This window comes from Schistocerca serialis, chromosome 1, assembly GCF_023864345.2.
Source record: "Schistocerca serialis cubense isolate TAMUIC-IGC-003099 chromosome 1, iqSchSeri2.2, whole genome shotgun sequence".
In the NCBI taxonomy this organism is placed as follows: domain Eukaryota; kingdom Metazoa; phylum Arthropoda; class Insecta; order Orthoptera; family Acrididae; genus Schistocerca; species Schistocerca serialis.
In genome coordinates, this window is record NC_064638.1 from 336,562,451 (window position 1) to 336,581,368 (window position 18,918).

The following is an 18,918-nucleotide window of genomic DNA, read 5'->3' on the forward strand; positions in this document are numbered from 1 at the left end:
ACAAAGTAATGAGAGCTTTGTAAGTGGGAACAACAGTATGTACAACCAGTGTGGTAGTTTCTTGACATTTGTATAGTCACAAGATTTTGAAATATAGGCTCAGGTTAGACAGCGCTAGCAACGTAATACGCACATCAACGAATAACTAATTAGTGATACTAGGCAGTATTTCATTTCATGTACTGCAATGTATTCTACGAGGGGCGTTCAGTGTGTAATCTTACATATCACTTTTTTTTCTGAAAGCAGATTGGTTTTATTCAGGATTCCAATAAAACATATTATTTCCCACTCCTTTGGTTAAAAATGTCTATTTTTCAGCACAAACACAGTTCAATGCGATGGTCTTAAGCCACCTTACTGAACGGGTCTGCACACCCACATTGTAACATTCTACTGGTCAACGCCAGAGTCTACGTGCAGCTGCATCAAACACCTCCCCATCACCCACGTACTATTTCCCGCCGAGTAATTCCTCCATTGGGTCAAATAGATGGTCCTTCGTTGCTCATTTAGTCTTCTGTTTGGATGCGAGAAGCAAAGCGGGCGCAAACACCTGTAAGAACACAAACATGTGGGCGAAGGCAACTGCAGTACGAACAGCGACGTCCAGTTGGGCAGCGTAGAGGTTGATTGTGGTCCGTCTGTGAGGTCAAATGAGGATGTGCGCATGTTCCAATGTTGCCGCGGTCACAGCTGTGTGCGGCCGACCGGCACGCGGGATACCGGACACGTATATGCAGCGCAGCAGCGCGCAGTGGTCGCGCGGTTTGACTCTACATCTACACCTACATTTATACTCCGCAAGCCACCCAAACGTGTGTGGCGGAGGGCATTTTACGTGCCACTGTCATTACCTCCCTTTCCTGTTCCAGTCGCGTATGGTTCGCGGGAAGAACGACTGTCTGAAAGCCTCCGTGCGCGCTCTAATCTCTCTAATTTTACATTCACGATCTCCTCGGGAGGTATAAGTAGGGGGAAGCAATATATTCGATACCTCATCCAGAAACGCACCCTCTCGAAACCTGGCGAGCAATCTACACCGCGATGCAGAGCGCCTCTCTTGCAGAGTCTGACACTTGAGTTTATTAAACATCTCCGTAACTCTATCACGGTTACCAAATAACCCTGTGACGAAACGCGCCGCTCTTCTTTGGATCTTCTCTATCTCCTCCGTCAAACCGATCTGGTACGGATCCCACACTGATGAGCAATACTCAAGTATAGGTCGAACGAGAGTTTTGTAACCACCTCCTTTGTTGATGGACTACATTTTCTAAGCACTCTCCCAATGAATCTCAACCCGGTACCCGCCTTACCAACAATTAATTTTATATGATCATTCCACTTCAAATCGTTCCGCACGCATACTCCCAGATATTTTACAGAAGTAACTGCTACCAGTGTTTGTTCCGCTATCATATAATCATACAGTAAAGGATCTTTCTATGTATTCGCAATACATTACATTTGTCTATGTTAAGGGTCAGTTGCCACTCCCTGCACCAAGTGCCTATCCGCTGCAGATCTTCCTGCATTTCGCTACAATTTTCTAATGCTGCAACTTCTCTGTATACTACAGCATCATCCGCGAAAAGCCGCATGGAACTTCCGACACTATCTACTAGGTCATTTATATATATTGTGAAAAGCAATGGTCCCATAACACTCCCCTGTGGCACGCCAGAGGTTACTTTAACGTCTCTAGACGTCTCTCCATTGATAACAACATGCTGTGTTCTGTTTGCTAAAAACTCTTCAATCCAGCCACACAGCTGGTCTGATATTCCGTAGGCTCTTACTTTGTTTATCAGGCGACAGTGCGGAACTGTATCGAACGCCTTCCGGAAGTCAAGAAAAATAGCATCTACGTGGGAGCCTGTATCTAATATTTTCTGGGTCTCATGAACAAATAAAGCGAGTTGGGTCTCACACGATCGCTGTTTCCGGAATCCATGTTGATTCCTACATAGTAGATTCTGGGTTTCCTGAAACGACATGATACTCGAGCAAAAAACATGTTCTAAAATTCTACAAGAGATCGACGTAAGAGATATAGGTCTATAGTTCTGCGCAACTGCTCGACGACCCTTCTTGAAGACTGGGACTACCTGTGCTCTTTTCCAATCATTTTGAACCCTCCGTTCCTCTAGAGACTTGCGGTACACGGCTGTTAGAAGGGGGGCAAGTTCTTTCGCGTACTCTGTGTAGAATCGAATTGGTATCCCGTCAGGTCCAGTGAACTTTCCTCTATTGACTGATTCCAGTTGCCATGTCACAGTCTGCGTGGCCCTTCACGCCGGAGGTTGGAGTCCTCCCCCGGGCATGGGTGTGTGTGTTGTCCTTAGTGAACGTTACTTTAAGTAGTGTTTAAGTCTAGGGACAGAGGAGCTCAGCAGTTTGGCCCCTTTGGAATTCACACACATTTTTAGCGACCGTGTTGCGGTGATAACACAAGCCCCGCCAACAACTCAGTGTGCTTTTGTTGACTGTCAGGTATCCGTAAACATTCAGCAAGGGCCTATGAATATCTGAGATGCTCGTATTTTCAGCCAAAAGAAACTCAGTGACAGCTCTCTGCTTGGTACGGATCTCCGTTACAGACGCCATTTTGAGGGCTACGTATAGCGCCGCCACTTGTCGGAACTTCATGAAACTATAGGAACTGAGGGGGGGGGGGGGGGGGGCATAACTTAACGATGCCCTACAACAAATTACGACTTTTTCCAACCGAAACTGGCTGAGGACAAGAATAATTGTTTTAATTGTAGAATGTCCCTCGTGTGTATCGCGAAATGTTGACATCAATAGCGTGCACGTATACATTTGAGTGAATGTCTCAAATAACCTAGTTTATTTTTCTTTATTTCTGAGGTCTGTCTGTTCGTTCAGTATGTATTTTGGTTTTCATTTGAAGTCTGTATAAATTTCGATTTCTGCTGGAGCCTTCACAATCTGCCATTCTCTAACGAATGAAGATTCCTCGATGCTGTTCGTGTTGTGATTATAGAGTCGTAGATGTGTACTAAATGAATATTTAAGTTCTCGCTTATGTTCGTACGCGCCTTAAATCTGGGTGGGAAAAATATGCTTGTCTGCCTCACATGGAAGCTTTCACATTCACCTCATTTGATTTTATGCATCCCTGATTCTGTAAATGGTTTTGATTAGTGGGTGACTGACACTGTTTTTATTTGGTTAGTCGTATGGAATCTGATTCGTACATTAGTCTTATCAAAATTATCGATATTCTGTCTTATGCGGCACAATAAGGTAAAGCAACGTATTTCAGTTTTTCTGTTTCTCTTATTAATGTTATTCCTTTATACTGTTGATTTTGTTACGAAATTTTGTAGTGTACACTTTGTCTACCATATTAGCACTGTAGCCATTATTTGTGACTACTACAAAACTCTTCAGCAGGTGCGTTCTGTTCTAAGATGTTCTACACGTTGTCTAGTTTCCCTTAATAATAGCTATACCATAGGGAAGACTGTAGTATGATCCATACCCATCCTGCTGACGAAACACGTCAAACAACGTCAACAAATACTGATAGAAAAGTAATACAGAAGAAAGTTAGTCGACGTAGAAATAGTGTTATACGAGCGGCAAAACGACCGGACTTTGTAAACTGGAATTATTAGATTGTTAGAAGTATACCACTCTGTAACACAATCTTCCTTTAGTGATAACTTCTAGTGTTGATATACTACTGTAGACCACGGAATTGTGCGGGTACTACAGACTGCAGGATTGTTCAAGCTATAACGGAAAAGTTGGGGAAAATTATACACACATAAAAAAAATGTTTTGCATCACCTCGGTTCCGAGAATTTCAAAACCTGTACAGAAAACTGGAATGGAGAGCAATATAAACATCATTTCTGCCCTTTTTACTGCTCATTAAAACCACATATTGCATGTTGTACCACCATACAGCGACACCTTCAGATGTGCTGGTCCACATTGCTGTAGATACCTGTACCTCTGATACCCAGTAGCACGTCCTCTTGTATTGATACATGCCTGTATTCGTCGTGGCATACTCTCCACAAGTTCATCAAGGCACTGCTGGTCCAGATTGTCCCACTCCTCAACGGCGATTCGGGGTGGATCCCTCAGAGTAGTTGGTGGGCCACGTCGTCCATAAACAGCCTTTTTCAATGCATTCCAGGCATGTTCGATAGGGTTCACGTCTGGAAAACATGCTAGCCACTCTAGTCGAGAGATATCGTTGAAGGCATATGCGATACTCATCGATGAAGAGAACGTGAGGCCAATCCTGAGCATCCTTTCGGCATCATGTTGGACCCATCTCTACCGTGCAGCATGGTGTCGTGGTTGCAAAGATGGACCTTGCCATGGACGTCGATAGTGAAGTTGCGCATAATGCAGCCTATTGCGCACAGCTTGAGTAGTAACTCGACGTCCTGTGGCTGCACGGAGAGCGTTATTCAACATAGTGGCGTTGCTGTCGGGGTATCCTCCGAAACTATATTCCGTGGTAGTGGTCATCCACTGCAGTAGTAGCCCTTGGGCAGCCTGAGCGAGGTTTGTCATCGGCAGTTCCTGTTTCTTTGTATCTCCTACATGTCCGAACAACATCGTTTTTGCTCAATCCGAGACGTCTGGACACTTCCCTTATTGAGAGCCCTTCCTGGCACAAAATAACAACGCGGATGTGATCGAACAGCGGTATGGACCGTCTAGGCATGGTTGAACTACAGACGACATTAGCCGTGTACCTCTTTCCTGCTGGAATGACTGGAACTGATCGGCTGTCGGACCCCATTTGTCTAATGGGCGCTGCTCAAGCGTGGTTGTTTACATCTTTGGGCGGGCTCAGTGACATCTCTGTACAGTGAAAGGGACTATACCCGTGATACAATATCCACAGTCAACGTATATCTTCAGGGTTTCTGGGAACCGGGGTGATGCAAAACTTATTTGATGTGTGTAGCTTTAAAACTACACGTGGAACGGTAAGCGGAATGTAGAAGGAAGGACGCTGTTTTCTTTCTGGTTCAGATAGTTTATAAATGGCGTATCAAGGTAGAGCTGGTATCCTTTTTATCTCCTACAACAATTTTAGATCACTCATCCGTTTCCGATATTTGTCAACGTAAATTATTTCAGAAACATTACACTGATACACATGGTACAACTAATTTTCGATTCATTCTTCAACAATCAATTTCGCAATAGTGATGCATCTGTAATTAGGGTAATAATGACACCTTAGTATTTAAAGATTCGTAAATTCAATCTTGAACGCCTGTGATACAGTTAAGAAAGAGACAAAAAGTTTAAAAACGGTTGCTCATAGATTTCCTCGTTTCATAAGCGTAATTCCTAACATGCTACTTCCTGCAGACTGTTTAAAGGCATACGTTCGTTAACTTTCGACGAACATCTGACTGCAGATACTATGTGAGAGTAAGTGGAAGCCTAAATGCCTTGTTTACCAAGACACACAAGTTTTATCGAAATCATAATAAACAGAGCTCAGCGGACGTGGATATGGGCGTCATGCGAACATAGTATTACGCACTGCATTATGTTAATAATTTCGAACAACTGTAATGGAAAGCATGGGAACATGAGACAAATTCTTGGAAATTTTACGGAAATGACACGTGTTTCTGTTAAAAACACACACATTTTATTGTTTACACACCACATTATTCGTGAGAACATTGTTATATACGTCAGTACAGATAAAGCTGAAACTTATAACCTTATTTTGACCCCTACGTCTTTGAATGGTTTATGGATCAAGGCTCCCTTAACGCTATTGACATCAAATTTACACGTTGCAGAAAAAATGGAAATGAAATTGCTACTTAACAACTTTCTATATAGAATAGAGCAAATATGCAATGTGTAACAAACAAGTGAAGAAGTTCCTAGATTTGTAGAGTGTATGCTGAGGAATAAAATGAGGATGTGAACCCATGTCTAGAAATATTATCTGTTGATGCAATGGAGCTTGGAAGCTGTAGGGGCCAGTGCAACCCCTTTCGTTGCGAATGTGCATTTGTAGGCTTTTGTGTCAGGCTTGGACTCGTTCCTCTCCACGTAATGTAGTACGTGGTGTCAGGCACAGAGCAGTAAATTCCGCTTGCTGTCTATCAGCGTAAAAATTCGAGTTTGCTGCCTGAAGGTTGCTTAGCCGCATGTTTTTCCGACGGGAGTTCCTATCGTCAAATTTTTCCGTAAGAGGTTGTACAACCACTAAAATGTATGCAGAGTAGATATACTGCCTTAGTCAAACAGAGTGACTATCTTATAGAAATAATAATATTAGTAATAGATTTGCTGCCTCTGGTCATACAGATGGTATCTTTACGCGTGTCGACTCACTATTAATTCGTCATCAAGTGATCTGCTTTAAAAGGTGATGACTTGGTAGCAAGCTGAAACACTGTTACAAACTATGTGACCTGAGGCCAAAATAAGTAGTATAAAAGAAATTCCCTCGTAGTTTGTCAGTATGGTTTTGTTACAAACTGTGAAGAAAAAAATGAATCACAGAAAGGGACACGTATATGTGTAAGCGTTGTCTAGCCTTTAGCAAGGATGTACTGTGTAACACAGATTTGGCCAGGTAGGTTGTTGTGGGATACAGCCAGGGTTGTACCACGGTCCGCAGCTGGGAGGTTGGGGACACTGCAGGAACGGCCACCACGGTATCTGACGGCACTGCTGTGGAATGTCGTACATTACCTCCTGCGGTTGGGACTGTACCTGAGGTTGGAGTTGGGGATATGGGATCGGTTGGGGAACGGCGTAAGGCTGGGACGCCGAGATGGGGAAAGGGACTGACCAGGGCTGCGAAATGGGAATGGACTGGGACTGAGACACGGGGATAGGCTGCGGTTGTGGAATGGGGATGGGTTGTGGCTGAGAAATGGGGATACGTTGTGGCTGTGCAAGTGGGTAAGGTTGTGGCTGTGGAATCGGAATGGCTTGCTGCTGAGGAATGGGGATTGGTTGTTGCCGTGGAATGGGCATGGGACGTAGCTGTGGGAAAGGCATGGGCTGTGCCTGTGGCAGAGGTATAGCCTCGGGCAGTGGGTACGGGAAGAACGGCCGCAGCTGCCTTTGTTGGGGAGTCGTCAGGGGCTGTTGGGGGAATGTGTAGGGCATGTACTGGGAACAGCACGACCAGCAGCAGGGCCCGCCGAAGCCCGCCTGCCAACACTGGGTGCAGTTGACGCGCGAGCACGCCTCCGGGGGGCAGAAGGGCCCGCACGGCGGCAGCCCGTCGCAGCCCACGTCGTTCTCGTCGCAGTCGGACAGCAGGCAGTCGCCCGTCGGGGACGGCTGTGGCTGCAGGACCAGCCGGGCCGAAGTGTCGTTGCCCCGCTGCACGGTGCGCGTCACGTCTACCGTCGGTGGGACGTTCACTACAATGGTCTGGTTCACCTCGCCGGGCTTTATTGGTGGCACCTTAATGATTGTTGAGCTGCACGTCGCCTTGTCAAGCGACACTGCGAGCATCAGCAGCAGCACTGTCAGCCCCATCTTCGTCTGAAACATGGACGTAATACTTACTATTCAGTCATTTAAACTATAACAGCATGTTACGACAGTTCAAATGCTTCAAATGGCTCTGAGCACTACGCGACTTAACTTCTGAGGTCATCAGTCACCTAGAAATTAGAACTAATTAAACCTATCGAACCTAAGGAGATCACACACATCCATGCCCGAGGCAGGATTCGAACCTGCGACCGTAGCGGTCGCTCGGTTCCCGACCGTAGCGCCTAGAACTGCACGGCCACTGCGGCCGGCTACGACAGTTACTCTGAAACTAAATATCTCCTATTCTTTATAGTGACTGAGTGTCTACGCCAGTTTACGTATCAGTACTAATAAACCTGGTCGCTGCTGCTCACTAGTAGGCGTTCCAACGTTCATGGTGCGTGGCAGGAGGTATGTATTACACGTTTCCATTAGCTTCTCATAAAATTTTATATGAAATATTTTGTAAGTAATTATTAGTACATACTTTATCTTCCTGTAACTGTGCTTTGTAAACATGAGGTCACTTCTCTACATAATAAATCACCATTACAATGAAATGAACACCCTTAAATGCTTACAGGCGTTGACATACGTCAATGGGAATAGATGAAAATGTGTGCCGCGACTGGGACTCGAACCCGAGATTTTCTGCTTATATTGCAGACGCTCTATCCAACTGAGCCACCGAGGACACATAGGGTAGCACGACTGCAGGGATTTATCTCTGGCACACCTCCCGCGAAACCCACATTCTCAACGTATTGTCCCGCACTACATTCGTAGTGCCCCCGCCCATTATACTCATTACTCACGGCGCCTTGCCGATTCCCGTAAGAGTTCGGGCACTGTTCGTGCATTCGCACAGAAGAAGAAGATGGTCAATTGGCCGGTGAGCCTTAATTATATATATACTAAGATGGTATCTGTTCTTTCGGACATATATACTAAGATGATAGCTGTTCTTTCTGACATGTCCGAAAGAACAGGTACCATCGTAGTATATAAATCACCATTGTCGGTTCAGTGGGTGGTTAAAAATTTTTACTCCTAACAGAGATACAAAAGTAGGCGGTAGCAAAAAATGTGGATTACCCATGCACTACATCAATTTCCTGATTATCCTAGTGTGGAATATCTTGTTTGTGTATCACTTCTGCTTGTGAAACGTAGCACTAACAGAGATGTCTGTGAACTGGAATTTGACCATCTAAGTCTAGTACATACAGTTAAGAATCTATGTTCGACAGGGAAGAGAGGGAATACGCGGTGACCGAGAAATTGGTTATCACAAGCATAGATACACTGAGCTGCATAGCTAGAGTACGAAGCGCAATATTCAGTTTATTATACTGATGCTCTAACTCCCCGGAAAATGAGAGCAGTTGTCAGGAAAAAGACGATGGAAAATAGAAAAAAATGGACGATTATTTTCCAAACGTAAACTGAAATTAAGTGATAAGAAATACAATTTATTCTAAACGTAATTTTGTTGATAATCTGTCAGCCTCCGGCGAGTAACGTGTAAGTAATGTGGTGGGATTTCAGACCTAACACGCAGCATGATTCAGAAATGCAGTAAATAGCAGTTTCCGGTGAAAACATCTGTATTTTGGTCTATCGGGTTTTTCGGTTTTCCGTGCAGTCTAGTAATTTTGGGTCTTCCTTCTAATATCTTCTTCGTGTCGTTGTCCCGTGACTGGCAGCAGCAGCAGCAGCAGAAGAAGAGAGTTCCTAATCTCTGAAAGAGAGATGTGTTATTGAATTCCTCACTGCAGAACGAACTGCGGAAATTTTGGTGACGACGCTGATTTAAGATTCGGTGCGTAAGCGATGCTTTCTGAGATCAGTTGATAGGTTCAGTCAAGCGTAGTCGATTCTCGAGATTGGCGTCTCAATCGTTAGGGGTGTTGGTACGTTTATTAGAAGTAGGAAAAAGTTGACTGGCGCCGCGTGATCTTACATGACTCTGTGCTATGTGTTCCTGGCTCGTACCGCCGCTCGCAGAGCGAGTGTCACGATTTGCGCACTGTTAGTAGTGAGACAGCACGAACAAGACCACGTGTATCGATACACAATTCTCTGGAGGCAGAAACAAGAGCCTTACTGAGTTGCAGTAGTTAGCCAGCGTTACCTAAGCGTTGATTGCTATTATTATTCCATTCTTTGCATGTGTAACATTGTACATGTGATGGTGTTAATTTCTTTTTCTGTCCAACCGGTTCTAGGCACTTCAGGCCGGAACCGCGCTGCTGCTACGGTCACAGGTTCGAATCCTGCCTCAGGCATCGATGTGTGTGATGTCCTTCAGTTAGGTTTAAGTCGTTCTAAATCTGGGGGACTGATGGCCTCAGATGTTAAGTCCCATAGTACTTAGAGCCATTTGAAGCATTTTTTCTTTTCTTTTCCTGTTTTACTTTGTGACACAAAACTTTCGTAAGTCAGAGATAAGTTCCAATTTGCATGGTGATAATATGAAACTCTTTCATGTAATTTACACTTTCGTTAATGCATGGTGTTGTTTGCCTGTACTGAACAGATTTAATGCAGGCATTGATCACCGGTTAGTTCCCGTTATTTTCACCTTCAATCCGAAAAGACTGCTTTCAAGATTAGCAAAGTTTAATACTTCGCTCCTGAACCAAAGTGAATTACAGGTCCATCAAAAAGCAACACTGCAAGCATCAGCAGCAGCACCTCGTTCTGAGTAAACTTGATGAAATAGATTTGAGACTGCCAGACTCTTAGAACCGATAGTTTCATGTATTCATGAGCCTTTGGAATGCAAAAGAAGGGTCTATTAGTTCCTGAGGCATCTTCAGACTCGTCTAATAATGAACGTAAATGGAGAGACATACAGCAGAGTATGAAGGTATCTGCTTGAAAGTTGAAAAAAAATAGGAAAAGACATTCGCAATTTACCAAACATTTTATCACGCAAATAATAGAAGAAAAATTTTGAAATGCACGCTGGCAGTCGGAAGAAATATATGAAACCAACCGTAATAACAAATATCGACGATTTTAACAGATAAGCAAGATGTGATTTGCATGGTGAGGGATTTAAACCGGAAGCGTATACTTCGAGTACTGCCGTATTACCCGAAGAACAATCATTTGACAACAATAGAGAGAAAATGATAACGAGAAGGCTACAGGCCAAAATAACGTGGCAAAAGAAGTTTGTCAATTAGGAAAGAAAGATCTGTTAGTTGCTACAACTATACACATCACTAAGTTTACTAAGATGAGGGAAACATTGAAAATGCTGCAGTGATACTATCGCTTAAGAACGTTTCAGAGGAAGTCTTGAGAACTGCCATCCTCCAAGAAGACCCTCGTTCTGCCAAAAGCGTTGCCAAAGAGAGCGGTGGAGTGAACAGTTTCAGGTCGCCTTCTTGACTCTGCGATACGAAACTGACACTGAAATGCTGAAAAATCATCAATGATCAACTGTATATGGACGCAGAAGGCAATGGAAGCAACTGCAAGAGACACATTGTGTGTATCGACAGCGTATGTGGCTCGTAATTAAAAATGATTAGAAAGATCACTTCATAGGCTAAGGATTCCAAGCGAGGTAACCAATAACTGAAAAACCAACGAAAATATAACATTCTACGATTCGAGGCGTGGAATGTAAGAATTTTGAACATGGTAAGGAAATTAAGTTCTTGCTGTTGAGAAGAGCTATCACACTCGCTTGTTCAAAGAATCTATAGAAATACACAAACATGACAAAAGCTTCAACAAGAAAGAAGAAAGCCTAAAGGTGAACGGATCCTGAATTTTCTTGCTGCAGCGAACGAACGTTGCAGGTAGCAAGGGAAGAACCGTAGAGGAAATGACAACGGGAAAGCCTTGGACGTTGGTGCGCCAGATACATATAACTTGCGGCCGCGAGTTCGATTCCAATCCACCACTAGCAATTGAGGGTGAAGCTTTGATAACGCCAGCCGCATGTGCTGGCGTAGCGTCGGAAAAATCAAAGAAACTGAGACAGAAGTCAACAGGCAGTTTGTCAGACTGAAGTTTGACAGAATCGTCTGGAAGACCTAATATGGAAATAAGTGGTATGCTGAAATACTGAGGAATGATAAGATGCGTTTCAAATTGTCTGAAACTACAGAAACTGTGATAACGAATATCATAGTAGGCAGTTTATCTGCAGAGGAATGAAAGTATCTAAAATCGCTATAAGGAAGCTCGACAGGTAAATATACTTACAAAGCAAGTAACTGAAGATACCTTGGGTAACTAAAGTAATAGTTTAAGTGATCGACGGAAAAAAAAGAAATACAAAGACGTGCAGGAAGAGACAGGAACACACCAAGTGCAGAAACGCCAAGGCGAAATGGGTGCAGGAAAAATGTGAAGAAATCTGAAATGGAATGTTAAATGGAAGGATAGATTCAGCAAAGAGAGAAACGAAAACAACGTTCGGTCGCCCTACTACTTAAATTATACATCGAAGAAGTTATGACGGAAATAAAAGATAGATTCTAGATTGTGATTGAAATTCGTGAGGAAGGATATCAGTGATAAGATTCGCTCGTAACACTGCTATATTTAGTGAAGGTAATAAAGGCAGGACCTGTTGAAAGAAATGTAATTAATGGGCACAGAAAATGGATAGAAAATAAACCAAAGGAACTCGAAAGTAATGAAGGGTAACTTAAGTTAGTGATGAGCTGCACATTAGTGGATCAGGGAGTAGAAGAATTTAAGAAATTTTGCTACCTTCGAAGTGAGATAACGCATTTAGGCGTAGCACTTCACTTTAAGTAAGAGACGGTAGTGGGCAAACAGCTTCAGATAATGAGTCATGGTTACTGCATGACAATGCGCTGTGATCCAATAGCTAGCTACAAGTAGCTTCGACTATGGCCGAAAGCTGACAGCTTCTTACAGACTATGAAATTATCAAATAGTTGAAACCTTTTTTTAGGAACAAAACTGAAGTTATTGTGATTATTACGACTGTCATTAATTGTTTAATTTTTATTAATATGAATGGTAGTGTGAATGGAAAGTAAGTTGTTAAATAAATATTCTTATAGCTATTACCTTAGTACACGTTAGTGTGGGAAATGTGATCGTACAGAGAAAGTAAATTATACATTCAGGGCAATTTTGTTATGCACAACTAGCCAGTATGTGGCAATGGGAGAACAAGAAACATTTTACGAAAATTCTGTTGTTTAAAGAGGGAGATATCGTAATATTTGTGGACTTTCTAAATTCTTTCATTTAGTAAACTATTCACAAAAGCTATTGAGTTTTGATTGGTCAAACAGAAAAATTACAATGATTGCCCGGTTTCATACTAATATAGGATTGGTTACTATACATATCACTCAATCAAAGGACAGTACGTACGCGCGTATTTTGTTGCATGTTATATGAGCTGTGACCGCAAACAGAACACTCTTAGTGATCAAATTGTGTAATATTTGAGTGAGCATTCTGTCACAGAGAATCCATTTGGTAATCGGTTCGGTTAATCACCATAAACTAGCTATTACGAGTGACTGTGATTACGTCTGTGTGTTGAAACTTATGATTAGCAAGGATTTGGAAACGTTTTTGGACCAAACAAGCGTCAGTATATCGAAGTATTCATCCACATACAACCTTTCAATTAATCGCTCATTAAATCTGTTACTGAGAAACATTTTTATCGCCCGTTGGGTTCCTAGTACGTTATTAGTAGACAGACAAATGCTAAGAGAGTGAATCGCGGGAGAAATCTTGCAGAGATGTGTGTAAGCTTCAGACACAGGAGGTTTTGATGGGTGGGAAGCTGTACACGATTGGCTGGAAGAACACAAAGAAAACAATATTAGAGAAAAGACAAGAGAGCCAGTAATTTTTTTGATGTTCAAGATGAAGTGAAGTGCTTAACTGACAGCGGTAGTGATCTTTGTGCTGTCATGCAGAAGTTGTTAGATGCTTTACCTAATAAGGAGGAGTTGATAATAGTGCCTGTCATGGATATTCAAATCAATGTAACCACTGGAAAAGTAAAGACGCCTATTAAATTTGAAATGATTTACTTATTAACTTAAGTGGTACCCAGTTGTGTAACAACTTTCTCATAATTTACGGTTTGAGGATCGACGTATAGATAGGGGTAGATTTCTTTAATAAATACAAGAGCAAGCTCGATTTCAGTGACGATCGTGTGACTTTGTACGTAAAGGGGTGGCAGTACTCCATTTTACAGGAAAAAGAAACTCAAAGATGAGGAAAGTGACAATATTCGTATAAGGTATTGTAGGAAAAGGATTTAGAACGGTGTAATGAATACAGTGAAGAAATTGAGGTGATCCAGAAGTGTCATTGGCAGTAGAAAAGCAACAGGAGAAAACAGCACATGAAAATATTGTAACAGTTCTGATACTAAATGTAACTGGATTTTCTCTTTTGATGCTAGTCAATTGTCAGGATGAGCATTCTAAAGCATTATGTCAGGGTGAAAATACTAAATTAATTAATTTTTCTCTCTTAACAACATGTGGCCAGGGTGGGTTCTTCCTTGGCTCGGGTATGAGGTCGAATGAAACATCATTTTTACATAAGATAACTTTTATTGATGATTTGTACAACTGTTTCTTACTCGATGTTCTGGCTCGGAGAGCGGCAGCTGTGTCGTTTGCGAAGTCTTCTGCTGCGGCAGCGGCGGCGGCGGCGTCTGATTACGCGTGGCAGTGTGTATCTCGTGTCGCCGTCTCGCCCAGCTGACTGGAGACGCGCAGCGCAAGGTGGCGAAGTCGTGCATCGGATGGTGATACCTTGGATTTGGCGTCCCAGTGTTTCTCTTCTCTAAGCGGCCGCGTATGTTGTGCGTCGGCCAGCGGAGCGGCGCGGCGGGGGAAGGCCAGTGTCCCGGACACGAACAACAGACTCCCGCTTGCCAGTCTTCGGCTGTCAGATCTTCATCCCAGCTCACAGGTGACTGCTGATGTGAGGCCATCTCCTTCCCGTCCTCACGAGTCACCCGGGTGCGTAAAAATCAGACTTCAAATACCTTTTAACTTCTGTCTTCTGGCGCCGCGGCTGCTGCTTGCTATTCCATTACAGCGGCGGACTTGGTGCGTCTGTGCATGATGCAGTCTCTTCTTGCATGACAGTCTTCAGCACCGAAACTGACTGAAAACTACTGCTACGCTTCTTCACTTCTTCGTCTTCTTCGTCTCTCGTCTCTCGGGCCCACTGCATCTCACGTATTTATTCACTTCAGTTTACTGGAGGTGAACGACTTCACAGTCATTGCCTCTTTTGTCACGTTGAGAAGCTTCTCGAAGAATCTTCTTAACGCCGGTCATTGGCTATTGGAATGTAGGCGAGGGCCTTTGCTCACATGCGACAACTGAGAAACACGTGAGCCGGTCGTTGCCTCTTCTGTCACGTTGAAAAGCTTCTCGAAGAATCTTCTTAACGTTGGTAATTGGCTCTTCGAATGTAGGCGAGGGCCTTTGCTCACATGCGACAACTGAGAAGCACGTGAGTCTGTAGGGCGATGCCCTGACGGTTGAATCGACAGCGACCGGGTTATGTGGAACTTGCTGACTTCACGGTCATTGTCTCTTCTGCTCTGCTGTTCTGCCCGCTGTTTTCCAGTATGTAACTCTCTAAACTAAACCAAGTTTTTCATTTATTTTCTAATTTCTAGTTCACTTTGATTTCACTAATTTATTTACTTAAGTACCACTCAATAATATTAAGAAAAACGTTTTAGCGAGAAACAGATGGCATGACGCTATGGCATCTCCTACTAGCTTTCAGACTAGAGACCTAGTCTTGGTCGAAAGAGGAAAAAATATAAGAAGATAATGGCAGAAACCAAATGGTATACTGATGAGTACCCTCTTCTGGCCATCTTTATTTTTGTGTCGTATGACTTCCCTAAATCGTTTCGGACAAACTCCGGGATGGTTCCGTTGAAAGGGCACAGCCGACGTCCTTCCCTAATCAGATGAGAACAACGACCTCAGTGTTTGGTCCCCTTCACCAAATCAATCAACCAAACAACCAACTGGTGAGTACATGGTGACTGAGAAACCACATATTTATGCCTATAGGTTAGATTATTGGAAATCAGGAAAACTGTTTGAATTACACAAAATTGACTTAGAGAGATATGTACAATAAGGACAGGAACAGGGAACGAAGATCTCTGGGGGCATTACACTATTTGCAATGGTAGGTGACTGACGATCACTGGGCACTCTAGTTATTGGCGAAGTTATTCGTTTTCATTTCATGTTGTCAATCTTCCTCTTTTGTCTAGCATCTTTTACCATCTTCACTATCGAAAGAAAACTAGAGAGACTGCAGAATGTTGTGTCAAAGTTAATTATAGGAAGAATAAAGAAATTCAGAGTAAAATATTAAGAAATTTGGAAAAGTGATAATGAGGTCTATCATTATGGAAGAAAGTAATTAATGGATAAATTAAGTAATTTGTTGCTGAGAAGGGTGTGTTGTCGCGAAAAATAGGCAATGGATATTGAAGTAGGTGACATGTGAATGACATGATCAGTACAAGAAAATATGTGGTAGAATGATCTGACTTGAGGTAGAATGGTGTTTTATTTTGTTGAAAAATAGGCAGGATGTTGTTGAACAGTGAGCTAAATTATACCCAATGTGGTTTATCAGGAAATTTAGTATAGGTAAAATAACTAGTTATGGAATGAAGTATTGATTGTAGAAGAGTGTGTTTTGTGACGAAAAGTGATTAATAGGTGTCGGAATAGTAACGAAATACTTACGGGATGTGACAAAATAAACTGCTTGGTATGATAAAGTAGAGTTTTCGTGGGAATATTGAATAGTTTTCCTAATATGACTAAAGCCAAGTGTGTGTGTGTGAGAGAGAAAGAGAGAGAGAGAGAGAAAGAGAGAGAGAGAGAGGGCCAAAGAGAGTGATATGAAGAATTTTGTAAATAACTTTATGATCTTGGATGTAATTTTCTTTAGTAGGTTAAATACTTTATTGTGATTATTTTAAGAGGCATCCTGGCCTACCAAAATTATATCTGACTGTATATAAACTGAAGAGAAATGGGTAAAAACAGTGGCAACTGTTTTATGCTTGTAAATTTGTAAGGGAATGATTTATGCAAGTATTAAGCTTTTTGAAAAATTCTGTAAACCCTAGGTAAGTAAGATTTACTGAGTTACTTAAGTAAATATTTAAAATTCTTTCACTAACAACCAGTTTTACTAACGTTATTGATGTTTCCCGGTTTGGAAAGTCATGTTTTTCTAGGAGTTTCGTATTTGTGTCACTTTCAAGTACCGATTAAAGAAAAATTCCACCATTAATTTACTCTCTAAGACAAGAATCAAATAACTCAAAATTTTATCTGAAAAGATAAAGCAAAATAAAAAAATTTAAGGAAAATACATGTACTAGTATTTATCTTTCAGGAAGATACTGTATAAAAAAGTAATCTTAGACAAATATGGTTTCAGGGAAATGACCAAGTAACTGCAGCCTTGATTGCATTGTAAACATAGGTGGAGTGTTATGGACACCACACAAGTAAGGCACTGTGATGACGTGAGGAAAACGACTTCAAATCTAGGACACTAGCGACGTGCCGTACATAAGGTAGGTATGGGCCTATAATTATACACAGACTCATTGCTGAGTAAAAATTGTAGAACTTCTTGGGAGTGAAGTAAAAAAATGGAGAGAGTGTAAATAAACAAATATTTTGAAGTTAAAAGAGAACATAAATCCCGTATTTAACTGAAATTCTGTAAGTAATCTGAACCACTTTCGAAACAAATTAATTTGGTGCTTCGAAAAAGAATTTATGTAAAGGATGTCAGGGAAAATGAGTTTTTGTAAATTAATAAACTACGTTATTTTAGAACTGGCAAGTCCAGAGTAAACATTACGTAGTTTAGTTCACTAAGTTTGCTGTTGGAAAGTCGTGATGTGCACAATAATTAAAATATTGTTTTGCAATAATCAGTTATAACCATAGGGAGTGTGGGTGATAGCGCTTTATATCGAACTTACATTAAGTACGAGACAGTAGTGGCCAGACAGCTTCAGACAATGAGTCATGGTTATCGGATGACAGATGCGTTTTGATCCGACGGCTAGCTGCAAGTAACTACGACTGTGACCGAAAGCTGTCGTTACCTACGGACCATGAAACTGTCATGTACTTAAAACTTACTTTGGAAGCAAAACTATTTATTGCGGTTATTGTGGCTGTCAAATATCCTAATGTGATTATTAATGTGAATGACAGTGTGAACGGTAAGTAGGATATTAAATGAATATTGTGAAGTCTATTAACTGGATACACATTAGAGTGAGAACTGTGATTGTGCAGAGAAAGCGAATTATACTCAGGGGAATTTTGAAATGTACAACTAGGAAGTTTATGGGACTGGGAGAACAAGTAAAATTTTGCGATAGTTCTGTTATTTGAAGAGGGAATTATTTTGATACTTATGGAGTTTCTAAAGTTGTTCATTTAGTAAATTGTTGATAAAAGCTATTAAGTTATGAGTTGTCAAATGTAAAAGGCACGGGATTGCGTGGTTTAATATTAATATTGTATTGGCTATGGTGTGTATCAGCCAATCAGAGGACAGTATTTTCGCACATGTTTTGTCGTCTAAGGAATTACTTTATTATGTCTAAAGAGTGGAGTTCGGACCTCAGCCACCATCGTGTTTGTTTGCGAATATAAGGAGCCCTGAATAGATTTGATAATTTTGCAGAGTAATAATTAAAAGTGGGCCATGGAGTGCCGCAGAGTCGATGCGAACGTGTGAGAAATACACATGAAATTCGGAATTTAATAACTGTAATTTGACTTGAATAACCAAAATTCCCGTAGCATGCTATACAAGCCGTGACCGCAACCTGGACATTCGTAGTGGCCGAATTGTGTAATGTTAGATCTAGTATTCTGTCACAGGTAATCCGCTTGATAATCTTTTTGGTAACGGGTTCGGTTGATTGCAATAAGATGGCTGTTACGAGTGACTGATTGCGTGTGAGTGGTGAAACTTAAGGCTAACATGGGCTTGGCAGTGTTTTTTCATCAAAATATGTGCCAGTATATCGAAGTTTTCACTCACGAACTACCTTTCAATCGCTCAGCTACCCTGAGAGTGAAAAAGATTTGTTGCTTCTGTTAGGCTCGTACAATGCTGCTTGTTCTACTACAGATTTTCCAGTAGAGGAACATGTTTCGTTTTCAGCAGGGAAGGCGTGTGGTCAGGATTTCAGAGGAAGAAATCATCGCAAGGTGAATGAACATTATTTGTGAGGGACGAGCACATAGAAATTTGTGACATTGCAGCATGGCGAAAGATCATAAAGGTCATTGACAGCCAACTAGCACCGAA

General features: G+C 41.9%; 1 protein-coding gene across 1 annotated transcript in view; it reads right to left on the minus strand.

The window, feature by feature from the left end:
* Positions 1 to 5,642: 5,642 nt before the first annotated feature.
* LOC126457348 (tetra-peptide repeat homeobox protein 1-like) overlaps positions 5,643 to 18,918 on the minus strand; it is a 30,209-nt gene continuing 16,933 nt past the window's right edge. The window contains exon 2 of the mRNA XM_050093576.1: positions 5,643 to 7,536. Coding sequence (XP_049949533.1) covers positions 6,574 to 7,536 — 963 coding nt within the window. The 3' untranslated portion in view covers positions 5,643 to 6,573. The remainder of the gene's footprint in view (positions 7,537 to 18,918) is intronic.